Raw genomic sequence first — 19,537 nt, 5'->3', positions numbered from 1 at the left:
TGAACCCAGAACCTCCTGACACACACACACACTCTACAAAAACATTTTAAGAGCTTTAAAAATGCCAATTTAAATGATTAAAGGTCTGGAAAAACAGGTGAAATTTGAGGATTTGGGACCCTTGAGTAAGGGAGATCAGGCCAGTCAAAGAAGGATTTTGGACTGGGTTGCCAGACAAATTCATGTACATGTACAGAACAATTCTACTGCACGGCCACAGTAGGCCTAATGTACCCAAGCTACAATTTTCTTACTGTGCAGATATTTCATACTGGCAGTATCAGCATACAGGTATAGAATCACAGGAACATCTCATTACATAATGCTATTATCTCAAATGCTATACCTGGTCAGTGACAAGCAGAAGTACAGTGTAATCAGGAGAGAACACGAGGCTGGATATGGGCTGTAAGATATCAGCACAGATTTTCATCTCATACTGCAGATCTTTGATGTGATAAAAGAATAAAATGCCCTCCTGTGCAGAAAAGTACAAATCCACATCAGGCCTAGTTCATTTATCCTAGGCCATTATCCTAGTTTGCTCTGGCAAACTGAACTGCAAGAATTTCTGAAAATCCCTAAAGTAACAGTGTTTAACTGTATCCCATCACTAATGGTCTCATTTGCCTTTAGTATGTTTAAATCCAGAGGATTCTTACTAATAAATCTAAGGTGTTCTTTAATACAAGTCTTAGTAGCAGACCATGTTTAATAACAACAGACTCTCATCAGTTAATACTTAACATTTTATGTTGTTTTGTTTGAGACAGTATAAGAATTTTTCCCACTCTTAAGGAGTAATGTACTATGGCATTGTCAGTTTGGGTTAAATATTGAGTTAGATTTTGCACAAAACCATTTGGCAGTTCTCTTGGCCATTTTCTCTCCTTTCCTAATTTTTGTCCATCTTTCCTTCCTGTTCCTCTAGAATACTCTTTGTATTTTGTTAAAAATAAGATTGTCCTCTTTTGTTGCTTCTTTGACTACAAAAATGGAATCTCTTCCCACTCTGCTCCCTTCTGATTTCTTGACTCAAGTTCTAACAAAGAAAATATATACAACACCAGAGAGGACCTTTATAGTTCTGCAGCCGTCTGCTTTTTTCTAGCTCCTGTCTTTGCAGTGAACTCTGCAAATATGCTACATTTGAATGTTTTTTTATTTTCACACAATAAGAGTAAGTTAAAAGCATAAAGGTTGCCTTACACTTCCAGCTGTGTACAGTCCTTCGTTACAAAATGCCATGGCAAATGAAACTGTTTTTTGCAGATCCTTTAGTTTGCCACCTGAGAGCACAAAATCACATAAATTATCAAATTTAATTTATTGCAACAATGTGTCTCAACTTCAAATCTGGGATGATTTACTATTTGTGAGTAAAAGGCTCCACCAGCTATATATTCTTTGGACTTTTTGTTGTGATAATCAACAAGAAAGCTGGTATACGTAATTTGAAGTGACAGTACTACTGTGATCTGATGAACTAGAAATTAACTTGAAAATTCATTTGATTTTGTAAAGGCTGCTAAATAGCCACAGTAAAGTTTATCAATAACAGAATCATAAAGTCATTTTGTTTGGAAGGGACCCTAGAACTCCTCTGATCCAACCTCTGGCTCAGCACAGAGCCAACTTCAAACTCAGAACCAACTTCAAAGTTAGATCATGATGTCCAGAGTCATATCCAGCTGGGGTCTGAATATCCCTAAGAATGGAAATTCAATAGCTTCTCTGGGCAACTTGTCCCAGACTGTGAAAGTATTTTTTTCCCTAATATCTACCCAGAAATTCCATTGATGCAAATAGTGTCCTGTGCCTGTCTGGTTCCACCTTCTCTGTAACCTTTCATTAGGTAGCTGAAGCAATAGTAAAACCCCCCATTTTCTTGTCTCCAGGCTGAACAAACATAGTTCTCTTAGCCCATCTTTGTATGTTGTGTGCCTAGACTCTGCAATAATCTCTGTGGCCCTGTGCTGATCTTCATCCATTATCTGAATATCATTTTGGAATGTAGAACCCAAAACAAAGCATTTGAAACAAACCCCTAAATCCTAACTCAACTAAATTACAAGTGATTGCAGTTCTAAAAAAAGTTACTAAAACTAAGCAGTAGAGAACCTATTCTAGTATCATTTATTCCATTTTAAATTAAAATGAACAGAAATTATTTCACTGCTGCTGTTTCTCCTGAGACTATTCATTTGGTTGTATATTAGAACAAAAGCTATTAATCAATTGTAATGTAAACATATAAAAGATTGCCATTGACGTGTCTTACAGAGGCCAGTGTGAGCTGAGTTTTTCTAACCAGTGGCTTCCAGTTGTACTCACATATTATTACTCCCAGACATCACTGATGCTGCCTAAAAATCTATTAGCTTGATTTGAACATGGAAATACCTTTCTTTTTCTGCACTTCTCTACGAACATATGACACCACGTCCGATATTTTACGCATGTATTCTGTACAAAAGAAAACAATTTATAATGTCAACCTTGTTTATATTGCAATAAAAGTTAGTTGTATTCCAGTCTACTGAATAAAAGGCCAGTATACTGAATCAAAAATGTGCATTCTTTCCCAATATCCATAATTTCTGTCATTTATGCAACTGAACAGGCACAATCTTTATGTGATTCAGCTTACAGCTGTAAAAGGGAGATAGCAATACTTGCCATGGAGAGTGGTACAGATGCAGATTTATCTGTCTTCTAGTGCTAAGTTCTGGTATTGTTATTCCTAACTATGATTTTTTTAGTTCATTTACTTATGAAGGAAACTTCAGCCAGTCTGAAAAAAATGTCCAAGTGAAATGTTATGGCTGCTTATGATTCTGTTTGCGTCACCATAACAGGAATTTAGCATGTGCTTGAAGTTGGACACGCACGTAATGTAATTTACTGCTAAATAGATACTGATTGCAGTATGTTTTAAATTAAGCAGAAGCTTCAGTGCAATATGAACACAGACAATTTTGTTACACAGCTCTAGGACACAATTCAAAGAAGAATATAGAGGCCAGGAAAACGCCCAAATGGCAAATATTCTTGTTGCCTTCTACTGAACTGGCAAAAACATTTCTGGTCACACCTCAGCTTTTTATTTGTTGATGACTTCCAACTCTTGATTTGGTAAACTTAAAACTCTGATAATTTCAAAAGCAGAGAAATAATGCTGGTTTGTTGGTTTTAAGAGCAGCCTTCCATTTCTGTGTTAACTATCAAAACTGAACAGAGATACAGTACTTTGGGAAAGTCAGGGGTACTTGCTGCAGCTTGAAAACGTATTACATGGCAAAAGAAGAAAGCAAGATTATCACCAGCCTATTAACACTGATCCAATGTTTATTAGAGAAACAGTTCTATGCTGGTCTACAACAGGATATCACCCAGTTCTAGTGCTAGGGAGAAGCATATTCCAGTACTCCTCTTAGACCTGACTAAACCAGCGAACTTCACATGCACAGTAGGACTGACACCTTCCATCCCTGCAGAGGACGAGAGGGTACAGGTTGCCAATGCCAGAACTTTATGCTGGCTATGTCTCATTGTCCTCCATCTTGGGAGCCCTCTGAATGGGCACAGAAGAGTAGCATGTGGCAGACAGCAGGGGAGAGACCTTGGGATTTCCAGAAAAAAGAAGGCATGGAATGGGCTGCTGTTGCCAGAAAACTGTAGTCAGTCACTAGCCTGCCAAAGGTCCCCATGAAAAGAGACAGGTGGGAATATAACATGGCAGGCAAATTGCCTCAGCCAATTGCAACCAATCCGAGAGACATGTACTGAGTCCTCTCATTCTAGAATAAATCAAAAGCAGATTTCTTGGTTTGAAGTCAAAGACATGTTCTGTTCACTCTGTTTCGTACCTTCTGCAGTAAAGTCTGATAGTCTTTACAGCCTTGTTTTCATTAGAAAAAAGTTTATGTAAGAGCTGGCTTTAAGGAATTCTATTAGAGAAACATTACATTAAATTCAGTTTTGTTGTTTGAAGACTTATCATGAGGCTTCAAAGATCTGTTCTAACATTATCTAACATACAAAATAAGGACAAAATAAAATAAATTATTGATACTTAACTAATAGTAAAAAGACTGTGTATAGCTGCTATATTAATAGTTTAATGCTAATCTAGTAGGGCTGGTTAACAAGATCTGGGCTCCTGGAACTATTGTTCATTTTATCAGTTTTAATGTATTTAGAGCTTTTTCTCTTTTTTTTTTTTTTTTTTTTCCAAAGAAAAATGAAAGCAAATTATCAGATGCTAAAGAAATTCACACAAGTTCAAAAGACATTATCAAATGTTTATCACACTAATAAAAGAAATATGGCTCTACAATATAGCTTTACCATTTCTGCAAGGTACACAACAGGAGAACAGAAAAGAGCAAAAAAAGTTTTCACCTATTCACTTTCCTCCCTACTTGAATAAAGCACACAACACAGCTATTTCTCACCAGGTAGAGGTTTTTGTTGAAGAACAGAAACACTGCATGTCTCAGCATCAATCACCAAAACATATCCTTCTTTACAGCCCAAGTAAATTTCTGAGGTTGCATTCCAGCAGTGGGCAGTAGGATTCATTGAAGGCTTAATATAATTTCTAGGCTGCAACACAAAAGTAAACAAGTTCAATCAACAATTGACAAATATCTGTACAAGCAGTTAGATACATTTTAAGGCAAAAGAAAGATCATTACCTCATAGTCTGACCACTTGTATAACATCACCCTTGTTTTATTCAATCATCCTCTCACTGAGGCTAGTAACTTGAGAAACAAGAACGTTTTCCAGAAATTCTGTGTCTGGATATAGTGGTGGTAAACTCACCTCTCTCCCTAGAAGCTTGTTTAAATGATGAATTATATTTTCATTTAAAAATTATACAGTTTTAAATTTGAATGTATCCAGATTTATTCCCTAGCACTTGCACCTGTTACAGTTTTGTTCTCTAGCTTGGAAATCCCTCCAGTATCTTCCCTACCCTTGCAAAGATATTGACCCACCATAACAAGGTCATTTCCCAATTTTTAAATGATAAAATTATGATAAAATTCAACATATTGAGTCCCCAGTTTTGGGGTTTTTTTTTGACATCAGAACAGCACTGGAAGCCCAAACTGAAATGGTTACCCACTATGACCCTGACAAATGCTTTTCAAACTGCTTTTCAGAGTAGTCTCCCACTTCGTAGACATAACCTGCTCATGTGGTCTTGCATACTTGGCAGTACTAAAATGCATTTTGCTTGAATAGTTTATCTTATTGTATAATCCAAATTGCTCTGTAAAACAGCTCTGTCAACCTTTGTCATCTGCAAACTAGTTCTAGAAATATCCCTGTGACAGACTTCTCATGTGCCTTGAATTTCATTTTGCTAAGATAAATCTCATAAATACATCACCCATAAAACAGAAAGAACAGAACTTTTCCATCAAATATTATTAAAGGCAGTGATTTGTTCAGATACAACAGTAACATAGGTCATATAAATACCACGAAAGAAAAAACCAGATTGAAGAGAATTCAGAGAGGGGGCAATTATAGGGGAACAAAACACAAGAAAACCTTGTGAGAACATTTAAAAGAGAAGATTCAAAGAACCATACACGTGAGCAGAAGTGGTGAGGAACACTAGACAATATGATGGATGAAAAACCAGAAGAGTCTATAATTGTATAAAGCACCTGCTCTCTCACTAAAGGTTCCATAACAAGAGGAAATATGGATGGACTTGTGATGAAAACATAGGACAGAGATTCATAAGTACCTGTATTTCATTAGCAAAATATGCCAGGGACTTGCTATATGATTCTGGGTAACTTACTCTCTATTTATGCCTACAAAGCATTTTGAATTTCTCAGGGGGGAAATGTTACAGAAATAAAGTATATAAATATTTACTTTATAAATCAGATAGGACTAACTGTGATAAATCTATAACAAATGGGGATTTACATCACCAGAGAAACACTTAATATAGGCATTTTCACTGATTTTATGAGGCTTGAACACCACAAATCTTTGGGAAGGTTGTAACTGAACTACTGTGAATCAGAAGCTTCCTGTGTAAAGACAACTTCTGTAATGTCTTTGTACCTGCTTCCTTTGTACCTACTTCCTTTGTACCTGCTGTCATGACTGTCTTTACATATAAACTAGATAAAATATGCTAATCCTAAAATGAGATTATGTAAATCCCAAATCAGGTTGCTTCTTGAACTGTGCATTGGTACACTGGTGCATAATAATAATAATAATGATTTTTTAAACTTCTTTCCCTTTTGAGTAGCACCTCTTCAGAGAAAAAAATTCAGTATGGATCCTTGCCATGAACAGTTTTATAAAAAGACCATGGAATAAAATTGGTACTGGGGATGAAGTGGCGTCAACTGGACTTGTCATGGAAAAGCATATTCAGAAAACTCAGGTCCCAACTGTAAAAAATACTGAAACAAAACTAAATCAATTTAATGCAAGAAAGAAAAAGATTGAAAGCTATAGGATATTTCAATTCCTTTCACTCTGCTGCCCCGTTGTGGTTACACTTTGGTACATACCCAGCCTCTGTATCTTGTTCTAGAGTATGGAACCCTAACATATTTCAAAGAAGCAAACAAATGCACTTGCAATGGGCTTACTTTTCCTACTTGCCTCTCACAAATTCCTTAGGAGTGGGCTACAGCCTCCAAGGACCATGTTGAGGACAACTCCTTTCACTCATAGTCTAAATAAATGCTTCTCCACTTTTGATGCTTTCATCAATGTGAAAAACATTGATCTCAACTGACTCAGATTTAGTGACAAAGAACAAAAATCCTTCTGTTGAATTCTGCAGAGATAGGAAGAGCTTTATCAGATCATGATACTATTCCCACTACATTCAACTGAACACACCTCATTAACCACCACAGGAGAAGCACGTTGTCTCTTACTAATTAAAAAGCATTGATGATGGTAGAGAGGAGAATAACTCCAAAGTATTTACAACTGTCAAGGAACAGATTTTAGGTCAGAGTCAGATAACTGCTTATGGACATTTGTAATGGTATACAAATCATCAGTGATAGTAACCATTGATACATCTGCTGCAACACCCTGTCAATTTATAAAGACAGTGAAGAATGGTAGTTATAGCACCTCTGTTTTGGACAGCCTGGTCCATTACAGCAACTGTAAACCGAAGATATCCGGACATCTGAGGAACTCAGCAAGTTCAGGCATTTTAATCTCTCTCAAAGTCACTGCATTAGACACTTTTCAATATAAGGGTCCTGATAAAAGAATATTTCAAAGAAATATCTTCTCCATCAAGTATATTCTAACTAACTTGTGCAGGAATTGCTTTGCCAAAACCTTATGCTCAAATGTTGGGGTGCTGGAAGGAGATGTTTAACCTGACAAGACACATGCATGTGATTCACCCCGGTGTGTGGGATTACAAGATCTAGTAGCAGCTCAGGTTTTTCTGCTAGGTTAGAGATGGAGCATACGCACACAGGCATGCGTGGAGGGGAGAATTAGTGCTGTAAGGCACAATAAATGCAAGTCCTGCAAAAAATTACTCAGCTATCATAGTCTGGAGAAAGGTGAAAACATGCCAGAAATTGATTCAGTGCCTTTCCGTGCTAAACTGAGTATAGCACCTCACAATTTAGTGCACAGGAAACAACACACCACCACAAAGGCAGCAACAACAGCTTGTATTTCTGCAAAAACCTTTCATTTCTAAATACCTGATGTTCATTACCTTGTCAATATTCACAACCAAAATACACCCATCTAGGGAATTTGGACAGTAAATAACTATCAAAATATTTACCATGTAATTTGAAAGAAAAGGAAATCTTTGTCAAAGACCAGTAGAACAATCTACTCCAGGAATATTTCTATGTATAAGGAGAACATAATCACCTTGAAGTTGCTAAAAAGAAATCTAGTTTTTTCTAAAGGCAGCTGGGAATGCAAAAACGCTATAGCGGTATGTGGTATGGTTGAAAGCATACCATGGAAAAGTTCACTATATGGTTCTGCAAGTTCAGGCATAAGAACCTACCATTCCTGAATGGAATAGCATCCATTCAAGGACAGATAAATTCTATTAAGCCTCACAGACTAATATGGCAGTTGTTTTTTTCCCCAATACCTCTTGTAATTCACTTTCACGCTAAAGAACAAAGTGGGTTTTGCAGTTCATCATCTGCACATAATATGAGGGAGTAAGGCTGAAGAAAAAGGCAATGCCCCTGGTAAGCTTACATTATCTTCATTTTCCACATTCTAAGTGATCCGAAATATAAGCAGTTCATATGTAATCAGCATCAATAGAGGATGTTTGTTTGTAGTTATTAATTGTCCGGGAAACCAAGGGCATCAGTAGTTACATGGTTAAAAACCTCTGTGAATTTCAATGTATCAAGCCATGAAAAGAGAATGAGGTCAGGAAAGCATCATTACCTATTTTTATATTTTATTCTGCTTTATAAGAAAAGTTTATGGCAGAAACCTGTGGGATACTAATCTGATAATACAGAAGTCACATTTGTCTATGGAAAAGTCATAGTATAATGCCATCTTATGCATGGTAGTTTTGGTGTCTCATGTATATCACAAGCCACCAAATAGAAATTGATGGTCTTAATCTTAGAAGAGAATCCCAGATTTGCAAGTGAAATGTTTTCACACTGGCAGATGCCTCTAGTTGGTAGTCAGGACAAAGTAAACTTCAAACAAAATGAGAATTCTTTTGAAGCTTCTCAAAAGAGGCATCTCAAGGGAGGCTGACAAGTAAATGATCAAATACAAGCGAGACAAATGGGCAGGTCCAACACTGACAGTGGTACGGGAATATATTTCAGAAGCAGGGGTTGCTGTCTGGAATAAAGCCTTCAATGTTTCCATAGCTTGAGACATTTTCAAAAAGAAAACAAATCTCAAAGGGAAATAAGGATACCTGAAGGTTACTATCAGTTTAGCCTGGGAATAGGTTTTCAAGATTTAAGCTGGTCATATCAGCGTGGGCATGGTTAAATGCCGACACATGCTTATACTGCTTCTGGGATACAGATTAGTACCTCCACTGCACAGACATATTACTATACCAGGACCTGCATAAGAAATCTCTACATTGTACTGCACTGTGCAGGAGCAGCATGTATTGTAAGTCTCCTGTCAAAATGGATTTCAAAAATATTGTTGAGACAACAGATCTAGTTACTGGGTTGTACCTGTTAAACACAGACATTAAAATTATTAATTTATTAACACCTATTTGCATAAAAAGCATAATGACTTGGAATAGTAAAAAGGAAAAAAATCAGTAACTACCATGAATGTTTCTGCTTCATCTCCTACCAGTCCAGCAATGGCTGAAATTGGCAAATCAGGACCATGGTACGGATCTTGACTATGAGAAACTGGGAAAAACAAATCCTTATGAGGCCTCATGGACCTTTGTCCATCAGGGAGTTTCACAGGGCTGTGGAAAAGCAAGAGATACTGAGTAGAAGAAATATAACAAATAGTAAATGCTGATACAAAACTGACAAGCGTGTTTTCAAAACTGAGACACCAACTCATTTAATGGGCTTTACTTCTGCAAGCGTAATGGAAGATTGTTGTAAGCAATCATTCTACATGGTACATACCATTCACTGAAAAGTAATAGTATTCTTCTACGAAAGAGGAATGTTCCTAATTGGCAGAAACAGAATGCCATGGTCTAGCTCAGCATCTTTTCTTGTTGCCTTGTATAAACAACTACTCTATGTTACTGTTTCCTTAGTAACCAGGATTAATAAAGTCACACACCTAACTTGCATATGCTGTGAGGATTCATGCTTAATGTTTCTTCAGAGAAAGTTCAACGATGATGAAAAATTAGTAGCAGTATTTGCCTGTTGCACTCTGGTAATTGGTGTACGAGTGGCTGTTACAATACAGGTGTTGAGAACCTCTACTGAATGGAATGAAAAGTAAGGATCAAGGAGTATATATGTATTTTCACATGTGTACTCTATAATGGCAAAAGGCAAAAACCCCTTCAGTATTTTTTTCAGATTGCAAATTAAGGCCTTGACTCTACTTTCACTAGTATAACTGTGCCAGTGGCAATATGTTGATTATATTCATAGTTAATGAGATTAAACACACTCGGGAATTGTAGAGTAGCTGCAACTGAAACAGCATAGTATTATACTTCAAGGACTCCAAACTGAATGATACATATTACTTTTATACCAGTCTCAAAAAACATTTTAGCATAAATAAATTCTAGGTTTGCTGTGCTCAGTGAATTGCATTTGCAGAGCCATCCCCTCTGGATCCGTACATTGGCCACACAAGCTGGAAATCACACAGAAAATTGATACTGCTTTTGGTACAATTTGTGATTACAATAACATATTGTTTAACTATGCTTACTAGGAAGCAGCTTGATCCAAATTTGATGATTTCATAGCTACAAAAGCAATGGTCAACATAGCTACTTGCAGGAAAGCAGTCCAGCCACTACCTTAATTCAGCCACGCAGCTTTTGATAGAGGCTGCCAAAGCAGCTGATTACTATTAGCTTCATGAAGTGCATAATACAGACATGTGAGTGCTAAGAAATGAAATCATAAATCCAATTCACTTGATTGACTAAATACATTCACACTGGTTGTGATTTAGCAATAAGTGACTGCAATTGCTAGGTGAAATAAATTCTTTGCAAACAGATGTAGGTTGCTAGTCTTAGTTATTAAAATATACTTCTTGATTTTTCTCTTAACCTGAAGGGTGTTCCACTTACTTTTGCTTAAGGTGATACTCGTCATTATTCCTTTCAATACACCAGATAGTAACGGAACTCTCATTAACAAAACACAGTTGTTGCCAGTTCATAGGGTTAAAACTTAAGGAGGTTGCTGTTACCCCTGGCTGAGACACACTGCACAGGAGGGTATTTTCTTGCCAGTTCCTTCATTAAGAAGAGTAAAAGAAAATGAAATGCATTAAATAAGTCAAAAACATTCAAGCCAAAGATCTGGATGTGATTATGACTGACAGTCAAGGTCAAGATCAAGATTGAAAAACAAATACTTTGTCACTCACAAAAAATTTCTGCTGTCAAACAAGTTAGGTCCTCTTTAGAACGAAAAGAAGGTGGTTAACTATCCACACATAAAATTAATACCGCTACAAAAAGACTGAATACTAAAATAATTTTGAAATAATTATCATACACTTTCTTTTGTGAAAAGACCAACAGAGGTCAAGAGACATGGATTGCTTTTCATCAGTTCCATCAATGGAATGGAACGGAACTTGAATGGCCCAAACAATTAACTCTTCAGCACCCCAGACCTCAGCCTTGCTTTTCCAATCTGTAAAATAATGATTATAATGCTTGCAGGCTTGCAGTTGGAAGGTATTATAGTTAGGAAATAAACCAGAGTCAGCCCATGATTATCTATGGATGAATTACTTAGGTAATACAGTAATTGTGTTGTGAATGCAGACATACAAAGCTATGGCTACATTAACCTGAACACAAAACAGGGCAGAATTTGTGTAGGGCTATTACGTATAGCTGACACAAGCCTCGGAATCTGCTTTCCGCTGACTTTTCTTTCGTCCAGTGTAACCTATTTTATGTTCTCACCATTTAATTTGCATATTTCTCCACTATCCAGACTAATTCTTGACTGCATTTGCATTTTTAGGTGCTGTCCAAGAACTGATTAACATCATTTGAAGAAAATGGTTAAAATTGTTTCTTAATTTCTTGGACAATATATATAACTCAATCTAAGTAACATTTATAGCTTTAGTATTTGTCATTACTGCTGAGAGGGGGAAAAAACCCTAAAATGCATACACTGCTGTAAATGGATTTAGTATAATCCTGCTGTTCTGGCCTGTAATAAATTAACTCACAGAAAGAGATCAGGACAGAAGACAATGGTTAATATTGATAGCATATGCAAAAAATGAGAAGTATTCACACATACACAGTAACTCTCATTAAATTTACAGACAGCTACAAGCTGCAATTCCGACTTTAAAAGCTATCAGTGTAGCTCTCACTTTAAAGATCTGTCAGCATGTTCTCATCTCCTACCTAACAGATAGTGCCAACACTCTTTTATAGTAGATAATTTATTAAGATTTGAAACTACATGGTATATGTATCTGAAAAAGAATCTGGCATTAAGCATCTCCTTTGAATAGAAAATAATAAAGATCTAGGAAGAAAATATATCAGATGAAAGGCAGCTTTTAGTTATCCATAAGCTTTCTATATTTTGAGACTTACATAACTTTCAAAACATCTCTTACTCCTCTGATTCCAAACTATCTGCTTAAAATACAGGAACTGTTCAATCATCATATTGTAATCACACATTAAGAATGCTAAACATTGAGATTTCTTTCACCTGTACACACACATTTCTACAATCCAATTGCAAAAATGAAGGTCTTGATCTCACAGTAAATTCACACACGTCTGTTCAAGTCATTATAAATTCTAAGTTTAATATTGTAAGGTAATTCTATTTTGTTACTAAATTCTTTCTGACTGGAATCAAGGATAGTCCTTTCATGACAATTAGCTACTGATATTCATGCTAATCCAAAATTGTTTGGCCTTAGAAGTTGCCACTACTTTAAAACATTAAAATGTTTCTAGATATTTCCATTTTTAAGAGTAATCTAGAGAAGTCTTTCAAGATGGTGGATTTTTGTTTAAGTCCACACAATGAACACATTAGACCATGTGTGTTATTTCTGCTGTGACAAGTAAGCTCTTCAGGCCATTGAGGCTGTCTTGTTGGTTTCTACTGTGATATGCACACAGGCATCCTTCCTGAACTCCTGTGTACGATCAGAGTTCACAGCAAACATTATTCTTCATAAGGGGTAAAGAAGAGATCTGTAATAGTATCTACTAGCATCACTAAAATTCTGAAGTTACAAGAGTTCCTGCCACTCCACTAATCATGACCTCCAAAGAAAAGGTCATCATTAAATTGGGAGAATATTCCTTACATGTCCTTGCTTGCCTTTCTCCTACTCCACCCTCCCCAATTGTTTCGAAGAAGTGCTCAGACTCCACAGTCAATGGAAGCTTGCTGACAACGGAGGCAAGAGCAGGATTATAGTTTTACAGAACAATTTTTAAAATAAAATATTCCAACTTTCTGTATCTGCACAATATTTATAATATTTCTTTTCATGACAATGAGCAGAAAATGGTTATGATCTAACCCAGTGACCCATGGTAGTGTAATCACTGAGCAAAAATATAAGACAGTACTAAGATCAAGCACAAGTAATTAAGAGGACCACTGAAAGGTCAGGGGAACAACAAAAGTCGAAATTTACTTTAGAACACTTTTCCTCTTTTCAGCAGGCAACTTACTTTCACAAACAGCATGGCACTCAATTTCCAAGGGTGAAGAGAGAATTAAGTGATGCTGAAGACTTTAGAAGTACTCCAAAACACAAAATTTCGAAGGTAGAAGATAGCTGTAGCAAAGTAACAATCATTCTGACTAGTGACTACTAATACTAGAAAATAAACAGCAAATTTGGTACAGAAAGTTTGCAGACAATGATCAATCAGGAAAAAAAAAAAGACAAAGGTAACGAATGTGTCTTCCATATTTTACTTAATTGATGGTAAAACAGCACACATGCAAAAATATGAATTAAATGTAAATGGTATTAGAGAATTTTTTTTTTTAATCTTACCATACTGAAAGAACAAATTCTGGGATTGAAGAGTAACTGGCTAGATATGAGCCTGTGAAACTAAACGCAAGTAACGTGTAGTCCAGCTGAGCATTACCTGAAATGTGGAAAAAAAAAGAACTTGGTCTTTAATTGCCCCAGACTTTACTGTATACTATCACAGATAGAGTACTCTCCTCAGTTCCTTTATATCCACTCTTCAAAGACATTCTTCAGGCCCCTGATTCCTTTGCTTCACTCCAGATTATTTTTTTTATTTGATCATAAAAGTGTTCCCTATGTATCACTGCTTGGAGTTTTTTCAGTTATACCTTGAATTTGTAAAGTATTTTTCCCCAAGTATCCTGAAATCCTTTGCAGTCATAATTTCATTCATATACATGAAATAAGCAAATAGTATGATCCTTATTTAAATGGCAAGGCAACTGAAACATGGATACAGTAAGCAACTTAACTAAGGAGAGAAATGGGGCAGGCAAAAATATACATTAGATCCCAGACTCCAAAGTTTAACTGCACAAACCCTCATTTCTCTCACATCTAAGGTTTCTCAATGTGGCTTTCAGCAGTTTGCTTGGGAGCCCATTGCAGTATGATTCTTTTTGTTATTCTGACTATATTTTCCTAAAATGAATTCAATTTCATTCCACTTATTTTCCCTTTAAAAGAGCTCCATTTTGTATTGTCATATTCCCCCCTAGCTTGAGCTTAAATACAAGTAACACAGTGGAAAATTCCTTCCACTGCTTTCCACATATCTTGTCATGAGACAGTTTCCTGTCACACTGTTTTTCAAGTCTAATCAAAAAACTCCTTCAGAAACTGGATGAATAAAGTAGTGTTTTAATGCAATGGTGACAGGGATGATTACCACATCATTACCTTTTAGTTCTGTCAGTTTACTCAGTTCTGGAAAAGTGTAGATATGTATGATGGGATTCAGCTTCCGGTCTGAAAAGGCCAGCACTTGACTGTTCACATTTGCTGCAAAGGCTCCCACCTGGCCAGTCTGACACTGCAGCGCTGTCCTTGTCTTTGTTTCAATGTCCAGGAAGAGGATGTAATTGCCACAAGGATAGCAGACAGTTTGATTGTTGATAAAGCCAAAGTTCTTCTTTGGGAATCCCTGAACCCAACTTAAGAAAGAGCAACTGAATGTTAAAACAAAGACATACATTTCTCAAAACACTGTGAAAAATGGAATGTTGTAGCCTAAATTACACCGAACTGATGCTTGGGATGTTAGACTCATCCTCATACCAATGTTGCAAAACCACAATAACTTCCAGATCTAGTATTATGAATTGCTAGTTCAGTGTTTCCAAAAACATAGGGTCAATCTTACTCTGAGCACAAAGGACTGTTATGAGAATATGGAGAGATGCTTATATACTTATATATACTTACGTACTGGGGACCCAATTGTGTTTGCTTAACTTTTTTTACACTTTCATAGCTCATCTCATCCCCGTGAAATAAAAAATACAAAGGCATGGCTTGCATCTATATGAACTTAAGTAGGAGGACAGTTCTGCTTTAAAGATGGTAACACTTTGGAATGTAAACAGGATGTGTTGCACAAGGACTGAAATAAATTACAGGAGTCAGCTTATGAACTTACAACGTATCCACAAATTCATAACTGCCTGCAGATGGTTTTACCTTTCAGAAAGTGTGTGGATAAACATCAGGGTCCTCTTATCAGAGGTACTTGCATTTATCCCTAAGTGAAGATGTCTGAGCCACAGCTTAATCTACTAGTACCACAGCAGAAAAGTTTCAGCAGTGCAATGCATATCCTCTGTATACAACACTGCCATTAGCACCTTCTCTTCTGATTCCTATTCAGAACCTTTCCATCTCTTTTCTTCCAAGTAAGAGCATTAGACTGGAAGAGATCTTTGTCCTCTGCAATTGCAAGCAGCATTTTTACACTCCTTTCATGACCGTAAATCAGTCATAAGATCAGCTTAGCTGCTGATCCTCTGTACACTTACTGGAAGATTGTACCACAGCCTCAGCACTCTCGTAGTTAGTAACACTTTTAAATGACTAGTCTTAAGATATCTAAGTCCAGCAATAACTTCTTGCTATCTTTTCTGAGCAGTTTCTGCTCTTGGCCTCTTTCACTACACACCAGAGGAGTAAGTGTAGCCAGAGGGGAGCGGGAGCACACTGACCACGTGCTCATGGAGCATAACTGAATACCATGGCAACAAAGAAGAGACATTTCAGGCAGTAAATGTTTTTCCAGACCTTTTACACAAGAACTAGATGTATGACGTGCCACAGCACATAAACAGACCTTTATGAACATGCTCATAGGACCAGCTCTATGCTTTTCCCCAACACTAGATCTGAATCAGTGGAAATGAAGCATTTTTAACTTCTGTTCGCAGAGGTAAAATGAAGTCTAGAAAACATGTATGCAGGAATAAATTAATGGGATGACAGAGCAATTTATCATCCTTCTACAAGCAGTGAAAGCTTAGGGGGAAAAGGATTCAGACTGTTATCTAATGTCAGCTATGACTGGTGCAGTACACACTGGGTCAGGTCATTAGCCATGGCTCACCCACATTTTCCATGCTGTGTCTGTCTCCAGTCTGTATAAACATTGTGTCAGAAGTATTTCAGTCATAAACTTTGCCAGCTGGTAAGATGCAGATGGAACAAAGTAATTTGAGTTGCTTGGAAATTTCCTTATAGAGTATTTTGCCACTGAAAAGCACTAGTTCATACAAAACAGATTATATGAAACCATGAGCTTTGCCAAAGTTGTGTGTTTTCTGAAGACACAAAACACAGCATTCCCCACTGTACAGGTACAGAACAGCCAGGGAAATTCTAGAGATTGAAGTAGTCCAAGTAAGCCAGAAGAGGTATGTGGCCATGAACAGAACAGTGTGGGTTCACAAGGCCAGGTACTGAGAAGAAAAGCATGCCCTAAAAGTTCATCAGGATTGTGTGCTGCCAGAACCACTACACAGGAAAAGACAAACTCATGCCACATTTCTTATCAACTCATCAAGCTCCAGCTTGAAACTAGTCAGGGTTGCTTACTCCCTGTTTCTGAGCCTCCCTTTGCTAAGGGCAGAGAACCTAAGTTTCATACAAATCCACCAAAGGCTCAGTCCCTGCTGCATACTGCAGTGCAAGTGCTTCTTTCCCTCTTCACCTGCAACCACCCACCACCCTAACAGACCCACAGCACAGCAGCCTCCCTTCTTTCCCTGCTGAGCCCGCCCTATTTTCTGACAGCTGCGCAGAGCTGACCCGGGGCGAGAGGAGCTAGGCCCCGGGGGCACAGGACACCGGACACCCCACCAGGGCCGAGGGGCTCAGGAGTGCGTGGCATGTATGGAGGTCCAAAAGGCGCACACTGTCCCAGCCGGCCCCCACCTCACTTCCAGCGCAGCCTCCTCGGCTGAGGGGCAGTGACGGCTGCCCGGAGCCTCAGCACGAAGCTCCTCACTGGCCAGGCCCGCGCTCCGGACCCCCTCGGCCGCCTCCATCCGTGCCCACTACCACCCTGTTTACCCTGGTGCCTTAGGAACAAGAACAGCTTCTACTATTAGCTGACACAATGCTTCCGCCGGGCTTAAACCAAACAGTTGATTGGCCTGCGCCCCTGCGCCAACCAACCAATGAGCGCGGGTAGGTATTTAAAGGGCCAGCAGCTGGCAAGGAAGGAGTATGTGGGGTTTCCTTCCTGAGCGGGACGTAAGCACAAAGCTCTGAGAAGAGGCCTTTGTAGCCTGTCTAGCCACACAAGCGCCCGCCTGTGGCTGATGGGGTAATTCTGCCTCTGAATCACTAGTATGCGTAGCCTTTAACCTAGGTAATCATTGCTGCTGTGTCTAGAAAGCAGGTAGCTTTATCAGGCATAGAGGTGAAGTCAGCCTCGGGGAAACAGCTCTGGGTTTCTTCCCTTGGCCCCCACGCAGCCCTGCTGTGGCTGTACACTTGCTGCTCCCGTTCCAGTGGCATTTGGCTCTTAGTGAGACAGCTGTACCTGTTCTTCCATTGCTTGTTTTTCCTTTCATGGGGGACTGCACATGGGGCGTTTCTCTTCAGAACGTGTAAGAGAGTGCAACAGAAGCTTCAAAGAGAGCTGAGAAGTTGACCATTGGACGGAAGAGAAAGTACAACTATGATCTCCCTATGTATAATTACAGCTTTTAACATGGCAACACAGAAAGAATCTCTAAGTAATTTAAAAGCAGAATTAGCAATAATATCTCCTTTTCCCTTTCCTAAAGGGAGAAATGTTATTTATAGTGTCTTGCTTGTGTTAATTCGTTATTACTTATCTGTATAGTGGCAGTGTGCGGTTTTCTGATACTGCTACACGCCCACAGCACCATGGAACAGCGGTGAAGAGTGTCACTCATCTCTAGATGCAGCAGGACAAGCCTGCACCTTACCTCTTGTCTCCACAGGTGCTCTGTATGCCACACAAAACCAAGGTACAATGAGGAAATGGGTTTATTTTTCCATGGTGCCTTGAGGAGCTATTGTAGCATGCAGGTTTTGTGATGCTGCTTTGGGCTCCTACATACCTGTCTCTGGGCTGTGAGTTAGCAGACTGCTAGTGTCCTTAACTGCTAAAAGAAACTTCAAATTAATTCTCTCTTTTTTAATGACCCAAAATGTTGCCAAATCTTTCCTAAGGGCAGGCACTGGGAGGGATGAGAAATATGTCCTCTAACATAGATAGGAGAAATTTTGTTGGCAAAGGGCATCTTATGTACAGCTTCTGTTTGCCTAGGGCATGGCAGGATTGTGCAACAAATTACCACTCCCTTTCACTGCTGAGCTGTGTATTAATTACATAATCAAACAGCAATGACTTGACAAAAATCATATTGTTCTTCTGTTCAAAGGGATAATGGTGTCAGGTTCATGGTTGCTTTACTAGTGGCCATCTCAGTGTTTGCCTGCAGGAGAGATCACCACACAAAATACTGGTCTTTGTGACATTATGCCTGAGGCCCAACTCCAGTGATGAAACCAAGCCAAAAGTCACCAACAGGCAAAACTTCCCCACTGTGCAAGCATGGATCCACTGAGGAGACTGGGGAAGCTTCAGTTCCTCTGTTAGCCTTGGGTTTGACAGAGACAGGTCCATCGCCAGGACTGTCCCTCCTTCAGCTATGGCTGCCCTGGCCCTCTGGTACAGCTCTGACCCTAAGGTTGAGTGGAGGTGGGGAGCCCCAGGAAGGGAAGCATTTTACTTCTGGAGCCATAGGTCAACTTGGACCCTGTGAAATGTATTAAGAGGAAAGCTCCTCCGCTATTATACCCAGGAAACGCTGGTACAAGGAAGGCCACAGTGCCCTCACCTCAACTGAAGAGGGAGCAAAAGGGATGGAGAGGACTTGAGTCCATGCTTTGGTTCTCTCTCTTTCTCTATGTACATACTGGTGTTCCCACAGGTCATGTTTGCAGAAGCAAGCATGAATCCTCCTATGATTGCAAGGTAGTAACTAAATTAAATCTAGCATTTGCTGCACCACTTATCTGTTAGCCATCTATTGTATCCTCTTGGGTTCTCTTCATGAAGCAGAATAGCTGCAGGAGAGAGTAACTCTCCTTGTTATCCCCAAGGTGGGATTGGATCGGATTTTGAAGGGCAACAGGGGATGCAGTGCTGCTGCAGTGGGAGAAGGCCTGGCCCAGGAAGCCCTGTCCAGGGAGGACACAGTGAGGGAAGCAGAGTAAGGCCTGGTGCCTCACCAGCTGCTGGGGGCACCGCTTGAAAAAAAAGGCATACGGGGTGGAGTTTTGGCATAGGTTT

General features: G+C 38.7%; 1 protein-coding gene across 1 annotated transcript in view; it reads right to left on the bottom strand.

Moving 5' to 3' along the window:
* CFAP43 (cilia and flagella associated protein 43) overlaps positions 1-17,253 on the bottom strand; it is a 53,589-nt gene extending 36,336 nt beyond the window's left edge. Inside the window, exons 1-9 of the mRNA XM_075757980.1 lie at positions 17,140-17,253; positions 14,620-14,873; positions 13,738-13,834; positions 10,793-10,960; positions 9,328-9,478; positions 4,458-4,608; positions 2,404-2,466; positions 1,210-1,289; positions 347-478 (exon numbers count right to left, since the gene is read on the bottom strand). Coding sequence (XP_075614095.1) covers positions 347-478; positions 1,210-1,289; positions 2,404-2,466; positions 4,458-4,608; positions 9,328-9,478; positions 10,793-10,960; positions 13,738-13,834; positions 14,620-14,873; positions 17,140-17,252 — 1,209 coding nt within the window. The 5' untranslated portion in view covers position 17,253. The remainder of the gene's footprint in view (positions 1-346; positions 479-1,209; positions 1,290-2,403; positions 2,467-4,457; positions 4,609-9,327; positions 9,479-10,792; positions 10,961-13,737; positions 13,835-14,619; positions 14,874-17,139) is intronic.
* Between the last annotated feature and the right edge of the window lie 2,284 nt (positions 17,254-19,537).

This window comes from Balearica regulorum, chromosome 7 (genome assembly GCF_011004875.1).
Source record: "Balearica regulorum gibbericeps isolate bBalReg1 chromosome 7, bBalReg1.pri, whole genome shotgun sequence".
In the NCBI taxonomy this organism is placed as follows: Eukaryota; Metazoa; Chordata; class Aves; order Gruiformes; family Gruidae; genus Balearica; species Balearica regulorum.
Note: the sequence above shows the minus strand (reverse complement) of the source record. Positions and strands in the feature narration are given on the sequence as shown.